The 20527-nt window shown below is 46.3% G+C and overlaps 1 protein-coding gene across 1 annotated transcript in view; it reads right to left on the bottom strand.

Moving 5' to 3' along the window:
* The window catches only part of LOC141167323 (zinc metalloproteinase-disintegrin-like berythractivase), a 139450-nt gene that overhangs the window by 85370 nt on the left and 33553 nt on the right, over positions 1–20527 (bottom strand). Inside the window, exons 8-10 of the mRNA XM_073654746.1 lie at positions 16147–16218; positions 15876–16045; positions 15423–15504 (exon numbers count right to left, since the gene is read on the bottom strand). Coding sequence (XP_073510847.1) covers positions 15423–15504; positions 15876–16045; positions 16147–16218 — 324 coding nt within the window. The remainder of the gene's footprint in view (positions 1–15422; positions 15505–15875; positions 16046–16146; positions 16219–20527) is intronic.

Below are 20527 nucleotides of genomic sequence, written 5' to 3'. Positions count from 1 at the left end.
TCAATAACACTCACACGGACAGTCAAGGATAGGAATATCTAATCTGTATCTTCTTCCATTCAGTTTCATCCCATTGTGTCTAGTCTTTCTTTCTGCAAATGAGAATAAAGCTGATCCTTCTAGAGTGTCACAGCCTTTGAGATATTTGTAGATAGCTATTAAGTCTCCTCTCAGTCTTCTCTTTTGCAAGCTAAACATTCCCAAATCCTCTAACCGTTCCTCATAGGACATTGTTTGCAGACCGGTTTCCATTCTGGTCGCTCTTCTCTGAACTTGCTCCAGTTTCTTCATGTCTTTTTTAAGATGTGGTGCCCAGAACTGCACACAGTATTCCAGATGAGGTCTGACCAAAGAGGAGTAGAGGGGGATAATTACTTTACGTGATCTAGACTGTATGCTACTGTTAATGCAACCCAGAATTGTGTTTGCCTTTTTTACTGCTGCATCACACTGTTGACTCATGTTCAGTCTGTGATCTATTAGTGTACCCAAGTCTTTTTCACATGTGCTGTTGCTTAGCCCTATTCCTCCCATTCTGTATAGGTTTTTTTCATTTTTCTTGCCCAGATGTAGGATTTTGCATTTCTCCGTGTTAAAACCTTTCTGTTAGTTGCTGCCCACAATTCCAGTTTGTTTAGATCTTTTCTGAATCCTCTCTCTCTCTTCTCTAGTATTAGCTATCCCTCCCAGCTTTGTGTCATCAGCAAATGTAATCAGTTTACTCTCAATTCCTTCATCTAAATCAATGATTAAGATGTTGAACGACACATGGCCCAGAACAGAGCCTTGTGGTACCCCACTTGAGATATTTTTCCAACTGGATGTGCAACCATTTATGACCACTCTTTGGGTTTGATCACTAAGCCAATTATGAATCCACCTAACAGTTGCCTTGTCCATTCCATTGTTGGTAATTTTTTCAATAAGGATGGTATGAGATACTTTGTCAAATGCTTTGCTTAAGTCAAGATTCACTATATCTATTGCATTTCCCTGATCCACCCAGTCAGGGATTCTGTCATAGATTGAAATTAAGTTAGTCTGACATGACTTATTAGTTACAAATCCATGCTGGCTCTGGTTAATCACTTCATTCTCATAAAAGTACTTGCATACATGTTGTTTAATAATTAGTTCAAAGATCTTTCCTGGAATAGAAGTAAGGCTCACAGGTCTATAGTTCCCTGGGTCCACCTTTTTCCCCTTTTTGAAGATAAGGACAACATTCGCTCTTCTCCAGTAGTCTGGGACATCTCCTGTTCTCCAAGAATTTTCAAAGATTATGGAGAGTGGTTCAATAATATACTCTGCTATCTCCTTCAGTACTCTAGGATGAAATTCATCTGGACCTGGAGACTTGAATTAATTTACACACGTGGTCAAAATTGTTGGTACCTCTCGTTTAATGAAAGAAAAACCCACAATGGTCACAGAAATAACTTAAATCTGACAAAATTAATAATAAATTAAAAATCTATGAAAATGAACAAATGAACGTCAGACGTTGCTTTTCAACCCTGCTTCCACAGAATTTAAAAAAAAATTAAACTCATTAAATAGGCCTGGACAGAAATGATGGTACCCCTGAAAATAATGTGACAAAAGGGACATATTAAATCAAGTTGCGTCCACTAATTAGCATCACAGGTGTCTACAATCTTGTCAGTCAGTGGGCCTGTATATAGGTCTACAGATACTCACTGTGCTATTTGGTGACATGGTGTGTACCACACTCAACATGGACCAGAGGAAGCAAAAGAAAGAGTTGTCTCAGGAGATTGCAAAGAAAATTATAGACAAGCATGTTAAAGGTAAAAGATTATAAGACCATCCCCAAGCAGCTTGATGTTCCTGTGGCTACAGTTGCACATATTATTCAGAAATTCAAGATCCATGGGACTGTAGCCAACCTCCCTGGATGTGGCCGCAGGAGGAAAATTGCTGACAAATCAAAGAGACGGATAATACGAATGGTAACAAAAGAGCCCAGGATAACTTCTAAAGAGATTAAAGGGGAACTTCAAGCTCAAGGAACATCAGTGTCAGATCGCACCATCCGTCGTTGTTTGATCCAAAGTGGACTTCATGGGAGACGACCAAGGAGAACACCATTGTTGAAAAAAAAATCATAAAAAAGCCAGACTGGAATTTGCCAAACTACATGTTGACAAGCCACAAAGCTTCTGGGAGAATGTCCTATGGACAGATGAGACAAAAAATGGAAATTTTTGGCAAGGCACATCAGCTCTATGTTCAAAGACGAAAAATGAAGCATATCAAGAAAAGAACACTGTCCCTACTGTGAAACATGGAGGAGACTGTGTTATGTTCTGGGGCTGCTTTGCTTCATCTGGCACAGGGTGTCTTGAATCTGTGTGACCATTGTGGGTTTTTCTTTCATTAAACGAGGGGTACCAATGATTTTGACCATGTGTGTATGTTAGTTAAGTATTCCCTTACTATCTCTCTGTTTATATATAGTGTGGATTCTACTATTCTTTCAATAGCACAGTGAAGATCAGTTGATGTTACGTTTACTTTCTTTGAGACCACAGAAGCAAAATAGGAATTTAAAAGTTCGACCTTCTCAGCATTATTTTTTACCACTTTACCATTTTCATCTTGTAAAAATCCTATAGCATCTTTGACTTTTGTCTTACGTTTGACATACCCCCAAAATCCTTTCTTATTGCTTTTGACATTGACATCTCTTGCAAGCCTTAATTCATTATCAGCTTTAGCTAATCTGATACGTGCCATACAGGTTCTGAAGACAGCATTATATTCTTCCTTAGATATTCCTCCCTATTTCCATTTGATAAACATTTCTTTCTTCCATTTTAGCATGTGTTTAAGTTCTGTGTTCATCCCTCCTGGTTTCCTTAGATGCTTCCGATTCTTCCCTCTTTTAGGCATTCTTAACGATTGTGCTTTGAGAATCTAATTTTTCTAATTTTCCCATCCTTCCTGGACATTTCTGTCCTTAAGGACATCAAGCCATTGGATCCCTCCTATCCTCTTTCTGAGTCCCTTAAAATCTGCTTTTCTTTAGTCCAATCTTAAAGTCTGACTCTTCACAGGTCTTTCTCCTCTAGTTATCCAAAATTCTATGATAGCATGATTGCTGCCTCCTAGGATCACAGCCACCCTTACCTTACCTCCTCAACCATTTCCTTCCTGGTTATGAGGATTAGATCCAAGGTAGCAGATCCCCTTGTTCTCTTGTCTACCTTTTGGAAGATAAAATTGTCAGCAAGAGAGGATAAGAATTTGCTGGACCTGTTACTTTCGCCTGAGAGAGATTCCCAAAAATGTCTGGATAGTTGAAATCTCACATGATCACTACTTCATATTTTTTGATAACTTGGTCATATGATGCATAAAGAGTTCATCCATATCTTCAGCTTTCCCAGGTGGCTTATAGTAAACGCCTACAATGGTGTCCTTTCCGTTGATCTCTCCTTGTATTCTTACTCAAACAGTTTTCACAGAACTCCCAGTCTCTGAAGCTTCAATCTCTGTGCAGATATACGCTTTTCTAACATACAATGCGACACATCCTCCCTGTTTATTAAGTCTGTTTCTTGCAAATAAGTTGTATCTGACGCGCCCCCTGGGCCATGTTGTTAGGGATACCCGGAGCCGGATCAGATGGGGGTTGTAGTCTCCGAGTGGCTGTGACCCGGTCCGTGCCCAGGGTGTCAAGCTCAGTGTGTGGCAGTCCTACAGATGTTATTAGTTCTTAGTGTCGACTACGCCACCCGTTGATTTGCGGTCAAAAGGCCGCCGCTGCAGCAGGGTCCGCTGAGGCTGTTGGTATGTGTGCAGCTTTGGTAGTATAACCCCCAACGGGAGGGGTATAGCCTCAGGGGGTCAGCCGTGGAGGATGGTGGTTGTGAAGGTGCAGCAAGGAGACTCAGGGGCATAAAATGCAGTTCCAGGGTTTTACTTACTGGTGTTGCTCGGGTCACTGTGTACAGCAGTGACCACCCAAGCCGTGCTGCGTCCACCAGGTCCTGGACTCGGTCAACTCCCAGGCAACTCCGGAGTGTGGTCCTGAGCTCCTTTCTGTCTCTCCCTTCTTCTGGCCGTTCCCACCAGGGATCCACCTAAGTCCGGCTCCCTCGGGCCTCTTGTTGGTCAAGCCTCCTCTGGGCTCCCTGACCCTATTCTTGGTCTGCCTTCCGGGTGGATTTAGTGGGTGATCGTGGCAGATCCTGCCCACGACCTCCGGTTCCTGGCTAAGGTGTGCTGTAGCCTCTGCCAGCTTGGGATCCGGTACCCTGTTGCCGACCCTTCACCCTATTAGCTCTCTTATGGGCTCTTGGGGTCCCCTCTGCGCCTCTGGGTCTCTCTCTCTTCTCCTCTGCTCTGCTTCTCAGGTTACACTCTGACAGACTGACGTCTCACAGACTGACAACTGACTGACTGACTGACTGACTGACCCTGATCTAAGATGGTTCCCACCTTATATACTCCCTCTATGTGTGAGCTCAGGTGACCAGCACCCAATGAGCTCCTAGCTTTACCCAGGCTGCTCCCCCTATCTGCCCCTACACTACTGGGATGTTCCACCCCCCTCCCACTCCAGCCAGGAACAGACACTGTCGTACCTGCACATTTCTCTAGTGGGAGTACCATCGGTCTGTTCCCCGGAAATGGGATGTGTGTAGTGCATGCAGCCTACTAGCTCAGTTCCACACTCCATCCTTACCCGGGAGTGGAATATCACACCTCTGGGTTGAGGTGCAATACCCCTGTAGCAGCCGAATCCTCAGGGTGCTACATTCCCCCCTGGTAAATCACAGCACGTCCTCGGGCTGTAAAATATAAACATCCAAAACATACAAAATTTTTTTTTTTTTCATAAACATATAAAACATATAAAACATCATATACATCATCAGCAGCAATAAACTCTTCATATAAAAACTTTTCATAAATAACATTCTTGTTTCTGGTTCCTCCGGTCACGGTGCAACTTGTGACCGGGTAAAGTGCTACAGTCTCTTGAAGAAAACAGTTTCCTATAAAACCGGTAGGGGGCGCTTTAGGAAGCGCAACTATATACAAGGGAACTATGGCCGCTCTCAGTCCTCGGCCAGGTATTAGGGAGGATTGACCGCTCTCAGTCCTCGGTCAGTGGGAATAGGGACACACGGGTTTCAGTTCAATTGGCTGGTCCCAACGGGGACTATATTTTAACTAGAACAGTTCTTATATCCTGACGGGTAACTATGTACAGTCTCTCTCTACCGTACTTCAACGACGGCGTCCTCCTGCTCTTTCTTGTTGGTTGGTTTCAGTTTCAGACCCGTCCGGGTCCTCTTGCTCCTCCTCACACCGCAGCTCCTCCTCCGTCAGGCGATGCACATGGAGGGCGTAGGGTCCTTTGGCACACTTGTGCCGGGTGAAGGTGACCTCGTCCCCTACATACAGGTCACGACCTCTGTGTCCCTCCGGCAGATGGCTTTCTACGTCTCTGCGGGTCACAAAGACGTCGCCGGGGGTATGATGGTCTCTAATGAAGCCCCACCCATGCTGCATGTTGAATTTTATCACAGTCCCGGTGGAAGGGGGACCATGAGCTGCACGGGGATTCCTCCTGGTCCGGCTCTTCTGCTCCGCGCTTCTTATCTGCATCTGCTGTTCCCGGACCCGCCTCTCTCTCCGCTCCCTCTCGAAGACCTCGAGCTGCTGCCGGCAGCACTCTGCACGCTCCGCTGCGGCCGCCCGAGTCTCCTGAGTGAACCCCATGAGGTCTTCTCCAGTGGGGTCCCACTCAAACTGTGCCTCCTCCAGCGGGGGCGAGGTCCTCTTTAGGGGCTTCGGAGCCGGAATCAGGGGCTCGCACATGGGCCTTGCTCTCTGGAGTTCCAGCTGAATATACTCCTGGGGCCATATGAAGGGCTGCCCATCCGGGCACGTATGCTGGGCAAATAGATTTTCACCCAGGTGCGGCACTCTAGATGTTGAGGGCGCGTTGATGGTAGCGGCGCCCGGGTTAACCAGGCCTTGCGACCAGGCCTGGGGCACCTTAAAGGCAAAGGGCACCGTAAGAACGGCGGCGCCCTGGGTTATTCGGCCCTGCGACCAGGCCGGTGGCTCCGCGGAGGTAGGGGGCGCTGTTGGAATAGCGGCGCCCGGGGGTACTAGGCCTTGCGACCAGGCCGATGGTATTTCCTGCTTTGCCGCGCTCAGGGTCGAAGCGCGTGACGTCACAGGGGTCGCGGCCGCGGTTTCCGGTTGAGGCCTAGTCTGCGGCGGTGACGATGCAGCGACGGGCACGGCAGGGAGAATTTCGGGCTCTGCGACGGGGAGCTGGGGCAGGTACGCGGTTTCTCGGCTCGGGGTAGAGACGTCCCCTTTACCTGCCTCCGTCCGTTCAGCTCCCTTCTCGGCGCCGTCTCCTGCCTTCATTCCTCCTGCACCATCCTCAGAGGCGGTCTGTCTCCTCGTCTCAGGTGGCGTGCTCCGCTGTCGGGTTTCGGTCTGCTGGGCCATCTCTCGGCTCCACTCCGCCAACGTCTCCCGCTGCACCCGGGCCATCCTCCGTGCGAGGCCCTCCAGCGCGGTCTGTGCACACTCCCGGTCTCGGGGGAGCTGTGCTAGGATCTCCAGCAGGCCTCCTGGAGTGGCGACCTGCAACAGGCTCCTGACCACTGGGTCGGTGCTGCCTGACTCTCCCTCCATCTCCGGGTAGGCTCTCTCTGGACTCTCTTCCAGACGTTTTGTCTCCGGGTGCGCTCTCTCCAGACTGCTCCAGGCGACACCCATCTTTGTTCTCTTGTTCTGTCTCCGCCCACATCGAGGGTGGTCCCGGGGCAACTTCAGTTCCAGGGGCAGTTCTCTTACGCTGATGGACACTTCCAGCATCACAGTCTCTGTTGGTGGGCGCGGTTTCCGCTTTTGGCGCCATTCTTCGACCTGGCCCACGATGGGAGGTGGCCTCTTGCCACCCTCTGGCACGCCCATAATGGCGTCCGCTCTTCCAAGGCGGGAAATCTTTGGAAATGGCGGGAATCGTCTCCCAGTGGCGGGAAACTCCATGGATGGCGGGAAAAAGCTGCAAATGGCGGACAACCGGCGGGAAACGACCTGTGATGGGGTCCGTTGGCGGGGACCCTCCGGAACCGGCAGGAGACTTCTTTTTGAGGTAACGGTGAACTTTTCTTCAGGCACGCAGTACCCGGTTGTTGCGGGCACGTTATCCTGCCGACTACGCCAAAGTTGACACGCCCCCTGGGCCATGTTGTTAGGGATACCCGGAGCCGGATCAGATGGGGGTTGTAGTCTCCGAGTGGCTGTGTCCCGGTCCGTGCCCAGGGTGTCAAGCTCAGTGTGTGGCAGTCCTACAGATGTTATTAGTTCTTAGTGTCGACTACGCCACCCGTTGATTTGCGGTCAAAAGGCCGCCGCTGCAGCAGGGTCCGCTGAGGCTGTTGGTATGTGTGCAGCTTTGGTAGTATAACCCCCAACGGGAGGGGTATAGCCTCAGGGGGTCAGCCGTGGAGGATGGTGGTTGTGAAGGTGCAGCAAGGAGACTCAGAGGCATAAAATGCAGTTCCAGGGTTTTACTTACTGGTGTTGCTCGGGTCACTGTGTACAGCAGTGACCACCCAAGCCGTGCTGCGTCCACCAGGTCCTGGACTCGGTCAACTCCCAGGCAACTCCGGAGTGTGGTCCTGAGCTCCTTTCTGTCACTCCCTTCTTCTGGCCGTTTCCACCAGGGATCCACCTAAGTCTGGCTCCCTCGGGCCTCTTGTTGGTCAAGCCTCCTCTGGGCTCCCTGACCCTATTCTTGGTCTGCCTTCCGGGTGGATTTAGTGGGTGATCGTGGCAGATCCTGCCCACGACCTCCGGTTCCTGGCTAAGGTGTGCTGTAGCCTCTGCCAGCTTGGGATCCGGTACCCTGTTGCCGACCCTTCACCCTATTAGCTCTCTTATGGGCTCTTGGGGTCCCCTCTGCGCCTCTGGGTCTCTCTCTCTTCTCCTCTGCTCTGCTTCTCAGGTTACACTCTGACAGACTGACGTCTCACAGACTGACAACTGACTGACTGACTGACTGACCCTGATCTAAGATGGTTCCCACCTTATATACTCCCTCTATGTGTGAGCTCAGGTGACCAGCACCCAATGAGCTCCTAGCTTTACCCAGGCTGCTCCCCCTATCTGCCCCTACACTACTGGGATGTTCCACCCCCCTCCCACTCCAGCCAGGAACAGACACTGTCGTACCTGCACATTTCTCTAGTGGGAGTACCATCGGTCTGTTCCCCGGAAATGGGATGTGTGTAGTGCATGCAGCCTACTAGCTCAGTTCCACACTCCATCCTTACCCGGGAGTGGAATATCACACCTCTGGGTTGAGGTGCAATACCCCTGTAGCAGCCGAATCCTCAGGGTGCTACATATCCTTCCAGTCTTGTATTCCAATCATGTGTATTATCGAAACAAGTTTCAGTGATATCAATGACATCATATTCCTTTTCCTGTGTTAGTGGCTCCAATTCTCCTTGTTTGTTGCCCATGCTCTGTGCATTTGTATAGAAACATCTTTGTCATTGTTCTTCCTTTCCACTTCTAATAGCAGAGCTCTCAATATTTGTTTGCTGTATGGCTTTCCCTGGCCTTTTTGCTTTCCTTCCCACAATGTTTTAGTTTAAAGCCCTCCTGATGAGTGTAGCAAGGCGACCTCCAAATATGTGTTTTCCAGTCTTGGTAAGGTGCAGCCCATCTCTGGCAAGTAGTTCATCGTATAGGTAATTACCTCTGTGATCCAGAAATCCATTGACATAGCCAATTATTTACCTGTAGAATCTTGTTCCACATCCTTGTTCCATGGCCATCCACTCAGAGGATGGATGAGAAGACCACATGCGCTCACAGTCCTTCCACTTTTTGCCTAAATCTTCAAAGTCACTGCAGATGGTGTCCAGGTTCATCTGTCACGGGTGTGTCAGATGTGACAGACAGTCGCTCTGCAGCTGGCTGCAGAAGGTCACTTCGTTTGGCATTACAGACACCTTCTTAAATCCTGCTGACATTAGGGCCCAGCGGTTACCTCCCTCCTGCTCTGATTGACACCTTGGCCTGGGTGTTTAAATACTTTCACTTTGCTGCAGGGAGGTGATGGTGATATTCACATATTCCCTTGTGAAACCTTGGAGTTATAGCCTCCTCTCTGGTGCTTTGGAGGACATTTTGTGTAATCTCTCTGAAGTCTGCTAAAGCTAACTGTCTCCCCCTGTGTTTGTCTCCCTTTATGTCTTTAGTTTATAGTGGGGACTGACCAGTGCTCATAACCCCTTCCCTATCCAGGGCCAAGCAGCTAGGCTTTACGGGGCCTAGGAATACTGTTCAGCGATTGGTGTGGAATCAATATTGGGACGGTAGGGAAGGTACCGTCCCAACCTAGGGGTCTCCACTCCCTTTTCCTAGTGTCTGGGCTTCCTCCCCCACATCCCTTTGTGTTGCACTTAGTCTTTCCTACACAGTGCGTGACATGATCACCGGCCGTGCACATTTAAGGAAAAAAAAACTGACACGAGGTTTTATTTGTGTTTTTTTTTTTCGGGTGTGTCTTTCTCCCTTGGGTATGGATCCGTTTGCTGAGCTGGCAGAGCAGCTGCGCTGTCTGTCTCTGGAGGTGAATGACCTCCACTTTGAGTTTCAGCAGCAGCAAAACTGGCTGCAGATCACTAATGTTGGGGTCTCTCTAGGTAGGCCAGTTCAGCTTGAACCCAAAACAGATTTCCAGGAGATAGAGACACGTTTTTCGTATTCAAGGAAGCTTGCAAACTGTATTTTAAACTTCGTCCTTACTTTTCCGGAAATGAGGAGCAACGAGTTGGAATTGTGATCTCACTGCTGCAAGGAGATCCTCAGTCCCGGGCTTTTTCTTTGTTGCAGGATTCGGTCTGCCTCCAGTCTGTGGAGCAGTTTTTCGGGGCCCTGGCCCTTATCTATGATTACCCTGACCGAGTCACCTTGGCGGAGTCCAGGCTATAGGTGGGAAAGATCACCTTCTCTGGAGCCTTCTTTTCGGGGTAATGCCCCTCTGCCAGGGGGCCTGTCTGGGGGTGAACTAGTACTGGGGGAGGTGGAGGAACCCATACAGTTAGGGGGTGCCTCTGCTTTGTACATTTCCCTGGAGATTCGAAAAAAAAGGCATGGTTTTTTTGTGGGAAAAAGGGACATTTTATTGGGGCCTGTCCTTTGATGCCTAAGCAAAAGGAGAATCGGTTAACCCATGGTAGTCTGGAGTTGGATAAGCAAGGGGTGCATTTATCATCACCCTGCAGTTCCCGGTTTGTCCTGACAGCAGAAGTGGTGCTAGAGAGCAAAACCGAGAAAATTTCTGTTTGTTGACAGTGGAGCTGCAGTCAGCATGGTTGATGCTGAGTTTGTGAGAACTCACGGTCTTGCTTGCTGTACGTTAGCCAAGCCTATTCCCATCTTCACCATTGACTCAGCACCCCTTGCACAGAAAACTCTAACTCAGATTGTACATAATGTAAAACTGAGGGTGGGATTGGTTCATTGTGAGATAATCCCTTGCTATGTCCTGGAAGGTCTTCCCACCCCAATTGTTTTGAGTCTACCCTGGTTGGTGAAACATAATCCATTGGTGCATTGGCAAGCCAGGGAGATCTTTGAGTGGGGAGATTTTTGCCATGAGAACTGTTTTGATATTTCTCTTTCTACAGTCTCTACTATACGTAGATGTTTTTTTTCAGAGAGGGGGTGTCAGGATTTGCCTCCTCATCGTGCCTATGATTGTCCTATTAACCTGACCCCCGAAGCTAAACTACCAAAGTCCAGACTGTTTAATCTTTCTGGCCCTGAGAGACAAGCCATGAAGGATTTCATTGCGGAAAGTCTGGAGAAGGGACATATCAGACTCTCATCTTCGCCCGTGACGGCAGGGTTCTTCTTCGTGAAGGAAATAGATGGTGGCCTACGTCCGTGTTAGATTTCTGGGAATTAAATCAAATTACCATCTGATATCCATACCCTCTTCCTCTGATTCCAGATTTGTTCAGCCAGGTTGTGGGAGCTAAGGTATTCCCCTTAGAATCAGAGAAGGGGGTGAATGGAAAACAGCGTTCAATACCACTGAAGGGCATTTCAAGAGTCTGGTCATGCCTTTCGGTCTGATCAATGCACCTGTGGTGTTCTAGCATAGCATTAATGATATTTTCCATAATTTGGTGGGCAGGTTTGTGGTGGTCTATCTGGATGATATTTTGGTTTACTCACCTGCTTTTGAGACACATCGGCGGCATCTTAAACAGGTGCTTCAGATATTAAGTGATAAACTATATGCCACACTAGAAAAATGTGTTTTCGCCATCCAGGTGGTGCAGTTTTTGGGGTACCTGTTGTCATCTTCGGGTTTTCGGGTGGATCCAGTGAAGATCCGTGCTATTCTTGATTGGGACCGTCCAAGAACCTGAAGGCTCTACAGCGTTTTCTGGGCTTTACTAATTTTTACCGGAAATTCATCCAAAATGATTCAGTAATTGTGAAACCCCTTACGGACAAGACAAGAAAGGGGTCTGATTTTTCCAAATGGTCGGATGCCGCTCTGCAGGCTTTTTCCTCCTTAAATAACTGTTTTGCCACGGCAACTATACTCAGTCAACCTGATGTTTGCCAGCCGTTTATTGTGGAAGTTGATGCATCGAAGGTGGGGGCTGTGTTGTCTCAGGGTCCGTCCCCTGGTAAATGGCATCCATGCGCTTTCTTTTCTAAGAAATTATCTTCGGCTTAGAGAAATTATGACGTGGGTAATAGGGAGCTTTTGGCGATTAAATTGGCATTTGAAGAATGGCGACATTGGTTGGAGGAAGCTGTCCATCCTATTACCGTTATCACTGACCATAAGAACCTCTCATATCTTCAATCGGCCAAAAGTCTCAACCCTAGGCAAGCTAGATGGTCCCTGTTTTTTACTAGGTTCAATTTTATAGTCACTTTTCGTCCAGGGGTCAAAAATGTCAAGGCTGATGCTTTGTCCCGGAGCTTCCCTGGTGGTGGTGACCATGAGAACCCTGCCCTGATATTATAGAAGGGGGTAGTCATTTCGGCATTGTACCCTGAACTGGAGGCTGAGGTGTTGGAGGCCCAGGGGGACACCCTGCCTCCTGCCCTTCAGGGAGGTTATTTGTACCATCTAATCTGCGTTGCAAAGTAATTAAGGAACATCACAACTCTGTGCTTGCTGGGCATCCAGGTGGTAAGGCAACTGTGGACCTCCTTTCTCGTCACTTTTGGTGGCCGGGGTTGCAAACTGGGGACCCAGTTTGTTTCCAAGTTTTGAAAAACATTCTGTTCTCCACAGGGGGTGCAGCTGTCCTTTTCCTCTGCCTTCCATCCTCAGTCGAATGGATAGACTAAGCATGTTAATCTGAATTTGGAGACTTACCTCAGGTATTTTGACTCGGAAAATCAAGAGGATTGGGCATCCTACTTACTGCTGGCAGAATTTGCAATTAATAATCATTGTCAAGAATCTACTGGCAGGTCACTGTTCTTTGGTGCATACAGTTACCATCCACAGTTTGGTACTTTTAGTGAGGGAGGGACTTCGCGAGTTCCTGAGGAGGAATGTTCTGCTTTGTTGCTCTCTTCTGTGTGGCAAGGGGTTCTGAGTAATTTGAAGATCATGGGAGACATGTACAAACGTATGGCTGACAGGAAACGCTTGCCAGGTCCGGACCTGAATGTGAATGACTTTGGTTGTCTACCAGCAATATCAAGTTGAAGGTTTCTTCTTGGAAGCTGGGACCTAGATTTATTGGCCCCTATAAAATAACCGCCGTCATAAACCAAGCAGCATTTCGTCTTGAGCTACCTCAGGCTCTTAAGATCCACAATGTCTTCCACAGATCTCTCCTCAAGAACTGTGTGAAGCCTCTTGGGTCCTCACCCCTACCGCTGCCCCCAATATTTGTTGATGGTAATCTGGAGTTTCAGATTTCGAAGATTGTAGATTCTCGTCTCCTACGTCATTCTCTACAAAACTTGGTGCATTGGAAGGGTTATGGTCCAGAGGAGAGGGTGTGGGTTTCAGCATCAGAGGTGAATGCTCCCAGGCTGGTTCGTTCATTCCACACCTCTTATCCTGAGAAACCTGGTCCTGAGTTTTCGGAGGCCACTCGTCAAAGGGGGATCTACTGTCACGGGTGTGTCAGATGTGACAGACAGTCGCTCTGCAGCTGGCTGGAGAAGGTCACTTTGTTTGGCATTACAGACTCCTTCATAAATTCTTCTGACTTTAGGACTCAGCGGCTACCTCCCTCCTGCTCTGATTGACACCCTGGCCTGGGTGTTTAAATATTTTCCCTTTGCTGCATCGAGTTGCCGGTGATATTCACATATTCCCTTGCGAAGGCTTGGAGTTATAGCTTTCAGCATATTTCCTCTCTGGTGCTTTGGAGGACATTTTGTGTAATCTCTCTGAAGTCTGCTAAAGCTAACAGTCTCCCCCTTTGTTAGTCTCCCTTTATGTCTTTAGCTTATAGTGGGGATTGACCAGTGCTCATCCCCTCTTCCCTCTTCCCTATCCAGGGCCAAGCAGCTAGGGTTTTACAGGGCCTAGGAATCCTGCTCGGTGATTGGTGTGGAACCAAGATAGGGATGGTAGGGAAGGTAGGTTGGTATTAGATCAGCCCCTAATGTCTGGGCTCCCTCCCCCTCATCCCTTCATGTTGCACTTAGTCTTTCCTACACAGTGCGTGACACGGCCCTTGCAGTGTCATTTGTCCCCATATGTATTAGAAGGAATGGGTAGTCGTCTGTAGGTCTGAAGAGTCTTGATATCCTGTCAGACACATCTTTAATTTTTGCACCTTGAAGACAGCACATTTCTCTTGAGGTTATATCCGGTCTGCAGATAGCGGCCTCTGTTCCTCTCAACAGGGAATCCCCCATGACCACAACTCTCCGTTTCTTCTTCACAATATTTTTCTTTCTCTTTCCAAGAGGACTCTCAGTGTTTACAAGATTTTTCTTTCAGGGGAAAATCTTATCTTGATGAATTTGATCATCGTTCTCCTGCATGAAAGCCTGGTACTGGTTCCTGATTGATAAGGGTGCTGACTGCCTCCCGATCCTTCTGCTTCTCTGGGTCACATGCTTCCATTCCTCTGTATCTTCAGGTGCAGGGTGTTCAATGAGTTCGTGGGGACTCCTCCCCTGTTGAACAAAACAAATTTCTGTGGAAAAACCATAAAGATTGATTCCCTTCAAGCAGCTCGATCCAACTACACCCAAAGATCTGTAGACTCGGGGAGACTTGTCACCCTTTCCAGAATTCACCAGAAATATGCAAATTATCTAACTCAAGCTTCAATTCCTGGTTTGACGATTCCCTTCAAGCAGCTCGATCCAGCTACACCCAAAGATCTGCAGACTCTCGGAGACTCTTCACTCTTCCCAGAATGCACCAGGAATTTGCAAATTGAGGTGTCTCTCAGGTGACTGCATCCTTTGGAGTGGGATTTGACCATTCACTGTAAAATGTAACCCATGCTCTCAGCATTGAATAGGACTCATGCCTTTCAGGGGCGAGTACAATTGAAGCCCTCTTTCCGTAAAATTGTCAGCTTGTTGTGAGCAGGGCCCTCACTCCTCCTATAACTGTTGAATTATGTGTAACTTTGTAATTCTTTTGTTGTCTGTACATGTGCCTGCTTAATTGTAAAGTGCTGTGGAATATGTTGGCGCTATATAAATAAAATTATTATTATTTATTAAGCCCTTACCACTGGCAATTCCTGGCCAGGGTAATATCAGAAGCGTGATCAGGTCATCTGATCACACTGTTGACGTCATTTTCCAGCAAGGCTTAGGCACGGTGAAGGAACGTTCCCAGGGCTCTAATGCGGCTGAGCCTGGCGCCCAATCAGCGCTGACGTCACTGTCACCGCCTTCGGGGAAATCGAACATCAAGAGGAAGTGAGAGATTCGCTGCAGCCCTGACTTCCTCTTGATGTTCAATTTGTCTGAAGGCGAAGACAGTGATGCCAGTGCTGACTGGGCACCGGGCTTACTTGTCATAACAACCGCACGAGAGCCCCGGGAACACGAGTGCCACATTGCCAACACGGGAGGCGAGTATAAGTTTTTTTTATTTTATCGGGGCCAAGCATGGGGTATGAGAACAGGTTGTACAAGTAGTGGACAACTTCTTTAACACTACAAGGGCATACCTTATTCACAATTAAGATGAAGTTTCCATATGAGGGATCCTGCTCTTTTAAGCCAGACTACCCCTTTAAGATGCTAAGCAATTAACTTCCACTTATTGTTCATTTATCAGGGACCATAACTGTATAGACATACACTGTTTATCCACAAATGGCTACACATACAACCAACAGACTCTATGGCCCAGGTGCATAAACTCAAATTACCTGGTTAATTCCCGCAGAATTATCTGTACACATCGCAGACACAGTTGCAAGTCCGACTGTACTTCCATCAAAGTCAACATCCCTAAAAGAAAAAACTGTGCCTAAATATCTGGAGATTATGCACTCTAAGTACATAATACAGTACAATGGATTCACACCAGAAAACAGAAAATATGTAATCAGCAGGAACCCAGACATCAGGACTATTAAGCTGGATTTAAACTTCCTGAATATCGGAAAAGAGCATTCCTGAGCTTGTTTCCCAATATTTGTGCAGTATGAACAGGCTGCCAATCACCCAACGAAAGAGCAAACCAGTTGTTCAATGGGTGAAATTATTTTTCAGGTGAAGTAAAAATCATCGATCTGCTTTCAAAGCTAGCTAATAAACAACCGCTGATCAGCAACATGTTTAACGCCACAGGTCAGGTGATGTAAACCTTGGAGGCTTACGTGATAAACTGGGCATTATCATGAGGCTTCCTGGGCAGTAAGTTCTGAAGCCTCCATTCTTGGAACCTTGTCAGGAGCACATTGTAATCGGAAACCACCTGAATCTGATCACTAGAATCCCAGATTTCAATCCCAATGAGGGCGACAAAAATGTTGATGGTTTTATACACCTGAGTAAGAAAAAAGAGAGGAGTCTTTATTAAAAACAGCAATGATTATGAAGATATTCTAGCATTTCCTCTTAAAGTGTATATGATACCAGTGGTCTTACCTTATTCATATAGTTCACCACTCCAAACAGATGCATTTTAACATTTTCTATATGGTTTTGAAATTTATTGTACTGGAAGATAAAACATTATTGAGATGTGATAACAGTTGTACAAATAATTATCTGTCATTATGATCAGTAATGTCTATATGAACATGTGGAGGCATGGGGGTCTCCCGTGGGCGTAATACTACTCAGACAACACAGGGTGGGAGTAAAACAGTGTGGCAATAATCAGCAATCAATAACATATAGATCAGTCCCAGCAAACAGTCTCACCCTTCCGCTGGCCTGCCGGGAATAGAGCAGTGAGGTATGTAGCTAGGTGACCTGATTGTCCAAACCTGGATTCTTCAAATCGTCTCTGAGAGTTCAGCAATGGTCAATGGAGCAGATCTGTATTTTCCAGCCAGGGCCGTGGTCCCTTAGTCTGACATCCTGTAGAGTCTCTCTGAAGAGACACAGATACCCCCTTTTTATAGTTCACATTTGTCCTTTCAAGCCATCATTCACAGGTCAAGGGTCAGGGATCAAGATATTAATTCACAGTGCATCCACAGTTCATCCCCCAATGTTGACTGGCAAATACTCTACAATGGTATTTAACATATCTAGCAAACATCCATTGTTCAAAAACCCAAAGTCCCTGTCTTGCAAAACTAGCAGACAATACGTTGCAGTAAATATCAACTCAAGTGTCAACATTCAGGATTATTCCAACAATAGTCTGTGTTGATCAACCAAAGAAAACACACAAATTCAAAAGTCAACATGAAGATAAAAGCGAATGGCTCCTGGCCTACTGAATTTATGGGGCAAAATTAAGAAGAAAAGCAGCTTTGTCACAGAACACTTAGGACTTTAGTCAGGAGTGTACCCAAAATGAGCTCTACCCCCACAAAGTGGCAAAAGAGGAGAAGAAAAACAGAATTCAATAGCAATCGTTATATATATATATATATATATATTTATATGTATGCAATTATATACCAACCAGCCATATCAATAAACTATTAACCCCGTAGTGACTGAGCCAATTCTGTCCTTAAAGGGGTTGTCCGGTCAAAAGTGATAAGTCTGCAGTCACTCTGTGTGACTGCAGACTTATAAATCCCCGCAGCTCAGGCACTGTGCATTGCGGGGACTCGCAGGTATGAGACCCAGCAACGGAGGGTATGCATGTGTTATACAAACCACCGGGCAGTGGGGGCGGCCTCACTCTCCATACACTTGTATAGAGCAAGGCCGCGCTTTCTAGTCAGATGCGATCACTGGCCATCCACGTCACTAGACGGTTGTTGCCTCGCTTCATACAAGCGTATGGAGTGAGGCAGCTCTGAATGGCTTGGGGGTATGTAAAATGTATGCATACACTTCGGTCCCAGGTCTCATACCGGCGAATCCCCGCAGCACACAGTGACTGCAGACTTATCACTTTTGACCGGACAACCCCTTTAATGACCAGGCCAATTTTTTACAATTCTGACCACTGTCACTTTATGAGGTAATAACTCTGGAACGCTTTAACGGATCCCACTGATTCTGAAACAGTTTCTTCGTGACATATTGTACTTCATGATAGTGGTAACATTTCTTCAATATGACTTGAATTTATTTGTGAAAAAATGGGAAATTGGCAAAAATTTTGCAATTTTCAAATTTTTCATTCTTATGCCCTTAAATCAGAGAGATATGTCACACAAAATAGTTAATAAATAACATTTCCCACATGTCTACTTTACATCAGCACAATTTTTAAAACACTTTTTTTTGTTAGGAAGTTATAAGGGTTAAAAGTTAACCAGCGATTTCTAATTTTTACAACAAAACGTATAAAACCAATTTTTTAAGGACAGCATTACATTTGAAGTGACTTTGGGGGTCTATATAATAGAAAATACCCAAAAGTGACACAATTCTAAAAACTGCACCCCTCAAAGTCCTCAAAAGCACATTCAAGAAATGTATAAATCCGTCAAGTGCTTCACAGGAACTTAAGCAACGTGGAAGGAGAAAATGAACATTTAACTTTTTTCACAAAAATTTTACTTTAGCTCCAAAACAGGAGAAAATAAACCCCAAAATTTGTTGTGCAATTTCTCCTGAGTATGCCGATACTCCATATGCGGGGTAAAACTACAGTTTGGATGCACGGCAGGGTACAGAGGGGAAGGAGCACAGTTTGACTTTTTGAATGTAAAAATGGCTGGAATCGAGAGTGGACGCCATGTCGCATTTGGAGAGTCCCTGATTTGCCTAAACAGTGAAAACCCCTCCCCCTCCAATTTTGGAAACTAGACTCCTTAAGGAATGTATGTAGATGTCTGGTGAGCACCTAGAATCCCCAGGTGCTTTACAGAAGTTTATAACGTAGAGCCGTGAAAATAAAAAAATCCCTTTTGTCTCACAAAAATGTGCTTTTAGCCACAATTTTTTTATTTTCACAAGGGTAACAGGAGAGAATGGACCCCAAAATTTGTTTTGCATTTGCTCATGATTATGCTGATACCCCATATGTAGCGGAAAACTATTGTTTGGGCGCACTGCAGGGCTCGGAATGGAAGCAGTGATGTTTTAGAACGCAGACTTTGATGGAATGGTCTGCGGATGTCATGTCACGTTTGGATACCCCATGATGTGCCTAAACAATGGAAACCCCCCACAAGTTACCCCATTTTGGAAACTACACCCCTCAATGATTTTATCCATGGGTATAGTGAGCATTTTGAACCCACAGATACTACACAAAATTTGATAACATTAAGTCATCATACTGAAAATTTTCATTTTTTTCATCAAAATGTAGTTTTAGCCCCAAATTTGTAATTTTTGCAGTGGATAGTAGGAGAAAACAGACCCCATAATTTATGTATGTTCTTCCGAATGCGATGATACCCCATCTGTGGTCAAAAACTTCTGTTTGAGCACATGCCAGGGCTAGGAAAGTAAAGAGCGCTATTTGTCTGGAATATATTGTGAATGCCATGTCGCATTTGGAGAGCCCCAGACATGTGAAAACAGCAGAATCCCCGCCCCCAAGTGACCCCATTTTAGAAACAAGTTCCCTTAAGGAATTAATTTTGGGGTGTACTAAGCATTTTTAACCTACAGGTGATTCACAAAACTTTATAAGTTCCAGGTGTGAGAACAAAAATTTTAATTTTTTCCACTAAAATATTATTTTAGCACCAAATTTATAATTTACATGAGGGGTAATAGGAGACAATTGACCCCATAATTTGTTATGCAATTATTACAGTACACAGTAATACCCTATATGTGGTTGAACCCTTCTAAAAAGAACTTGGCTTTAACAACGCAGATTTCATTTTAACAGATTGTGGGCTCCCTTAGCTGAGCCCTTGAGGTGCCAGAACAGCAGAACCCCCCCTCCCCTCGAGATGACCCCATAATGGAAACTTCAATGCCTAAGGAGTTCATCTAGGGTTGTAGTGTGAGTATTGTGAACCCATAGATACCTTACAGGATTTTATAATATTGGGACCTGGAAATATGACATTTTGTAGTAAAAATGTAATTTTTGTATTTGCTGCAATCTTGTCAGGTACAGAAGGGTTAATAGGTGAAACTCTTAATTTATTGCGCAGTTTCTCCCAAACGCAGAGCTGCCCCACATGTCGTCAGAAATTACTGTTTCTGTCCTTTAGAAGTGCATAGAGCTGTAGGTTGGATTGCTGCCAAAGGGATAAAAAAAACCTCTTTAAATCTTCTTCCTTAGCAAGTGTGAACGAGCTGAGTGTGACTGGAGCGTAAGTGCGAACGGAAGTAAGTGTGTGACTTGTTATTCAGTGACTTTGGATTCAGGGAGTTTAGAAGGGAGGAATTTGGACTGAATTGCTGTCTGTATTTTATTAATTCTTTACATTTCTTTTTACTTAACATTTCTGTCTAGTGCAATCCCCATTAGGAAATTAGCTCCATTATTGACAATGCTATCCAGTGTACATCTTGCCACATGTATGTGTGGCGCCCCTGCGGGTTCAGTCGCCACAGAGGTACTGCATCTCACCCAGAGGTGTGGTATCTCACTCTCAGGTAAGGATAGAGTGCTGCCGGGACCCTAACACCTGCATCCAACACATTCCACTTCAGTGGGGGCAGGGCGAGATTGCTCCTAAGGGAGAGCACAGTCCCTGGTCCCTAGCTGAAGGGTGGAACTATGTAGTGGGTGTGGGTGGAGAACTTAGTTCAGGGGAGCACAGGAAAGGAAGTGATATAAAAGAGGGAACAATCTTGAAAAGACAAGTCTGAGAGGAGAGTATGTGGAGAAGGAGCTCAGCAGGAGCTCTACTCAGGGAGGAGGGCCTAGTGAGAGGCCCAAGGCTGTGAAGGAGAGAGGAGCAGGAGAGAAGGCTCCAGG

This window comes from Phyllobates terribilis, unplaced genomic scaffold, assembly GCF_046119375.1.
Source record: "Phyllobates terribilis strain yellow unplaced genomic scaffold, ASM4611937v1 Scaffold_11__3_contigs__length_659146591, whole genome shotgun sequence".
Taxonomy (NCBI): domain Eukaryota; kingdom Metazoa; phylum Chordata; class Amphibia; order Anura; family Dendrobatidae; genus Phyllobates; species Phyllobates terribilis.
This window is presented reverse-complemented; position numbering and strand designations above follow the sequence as displayed.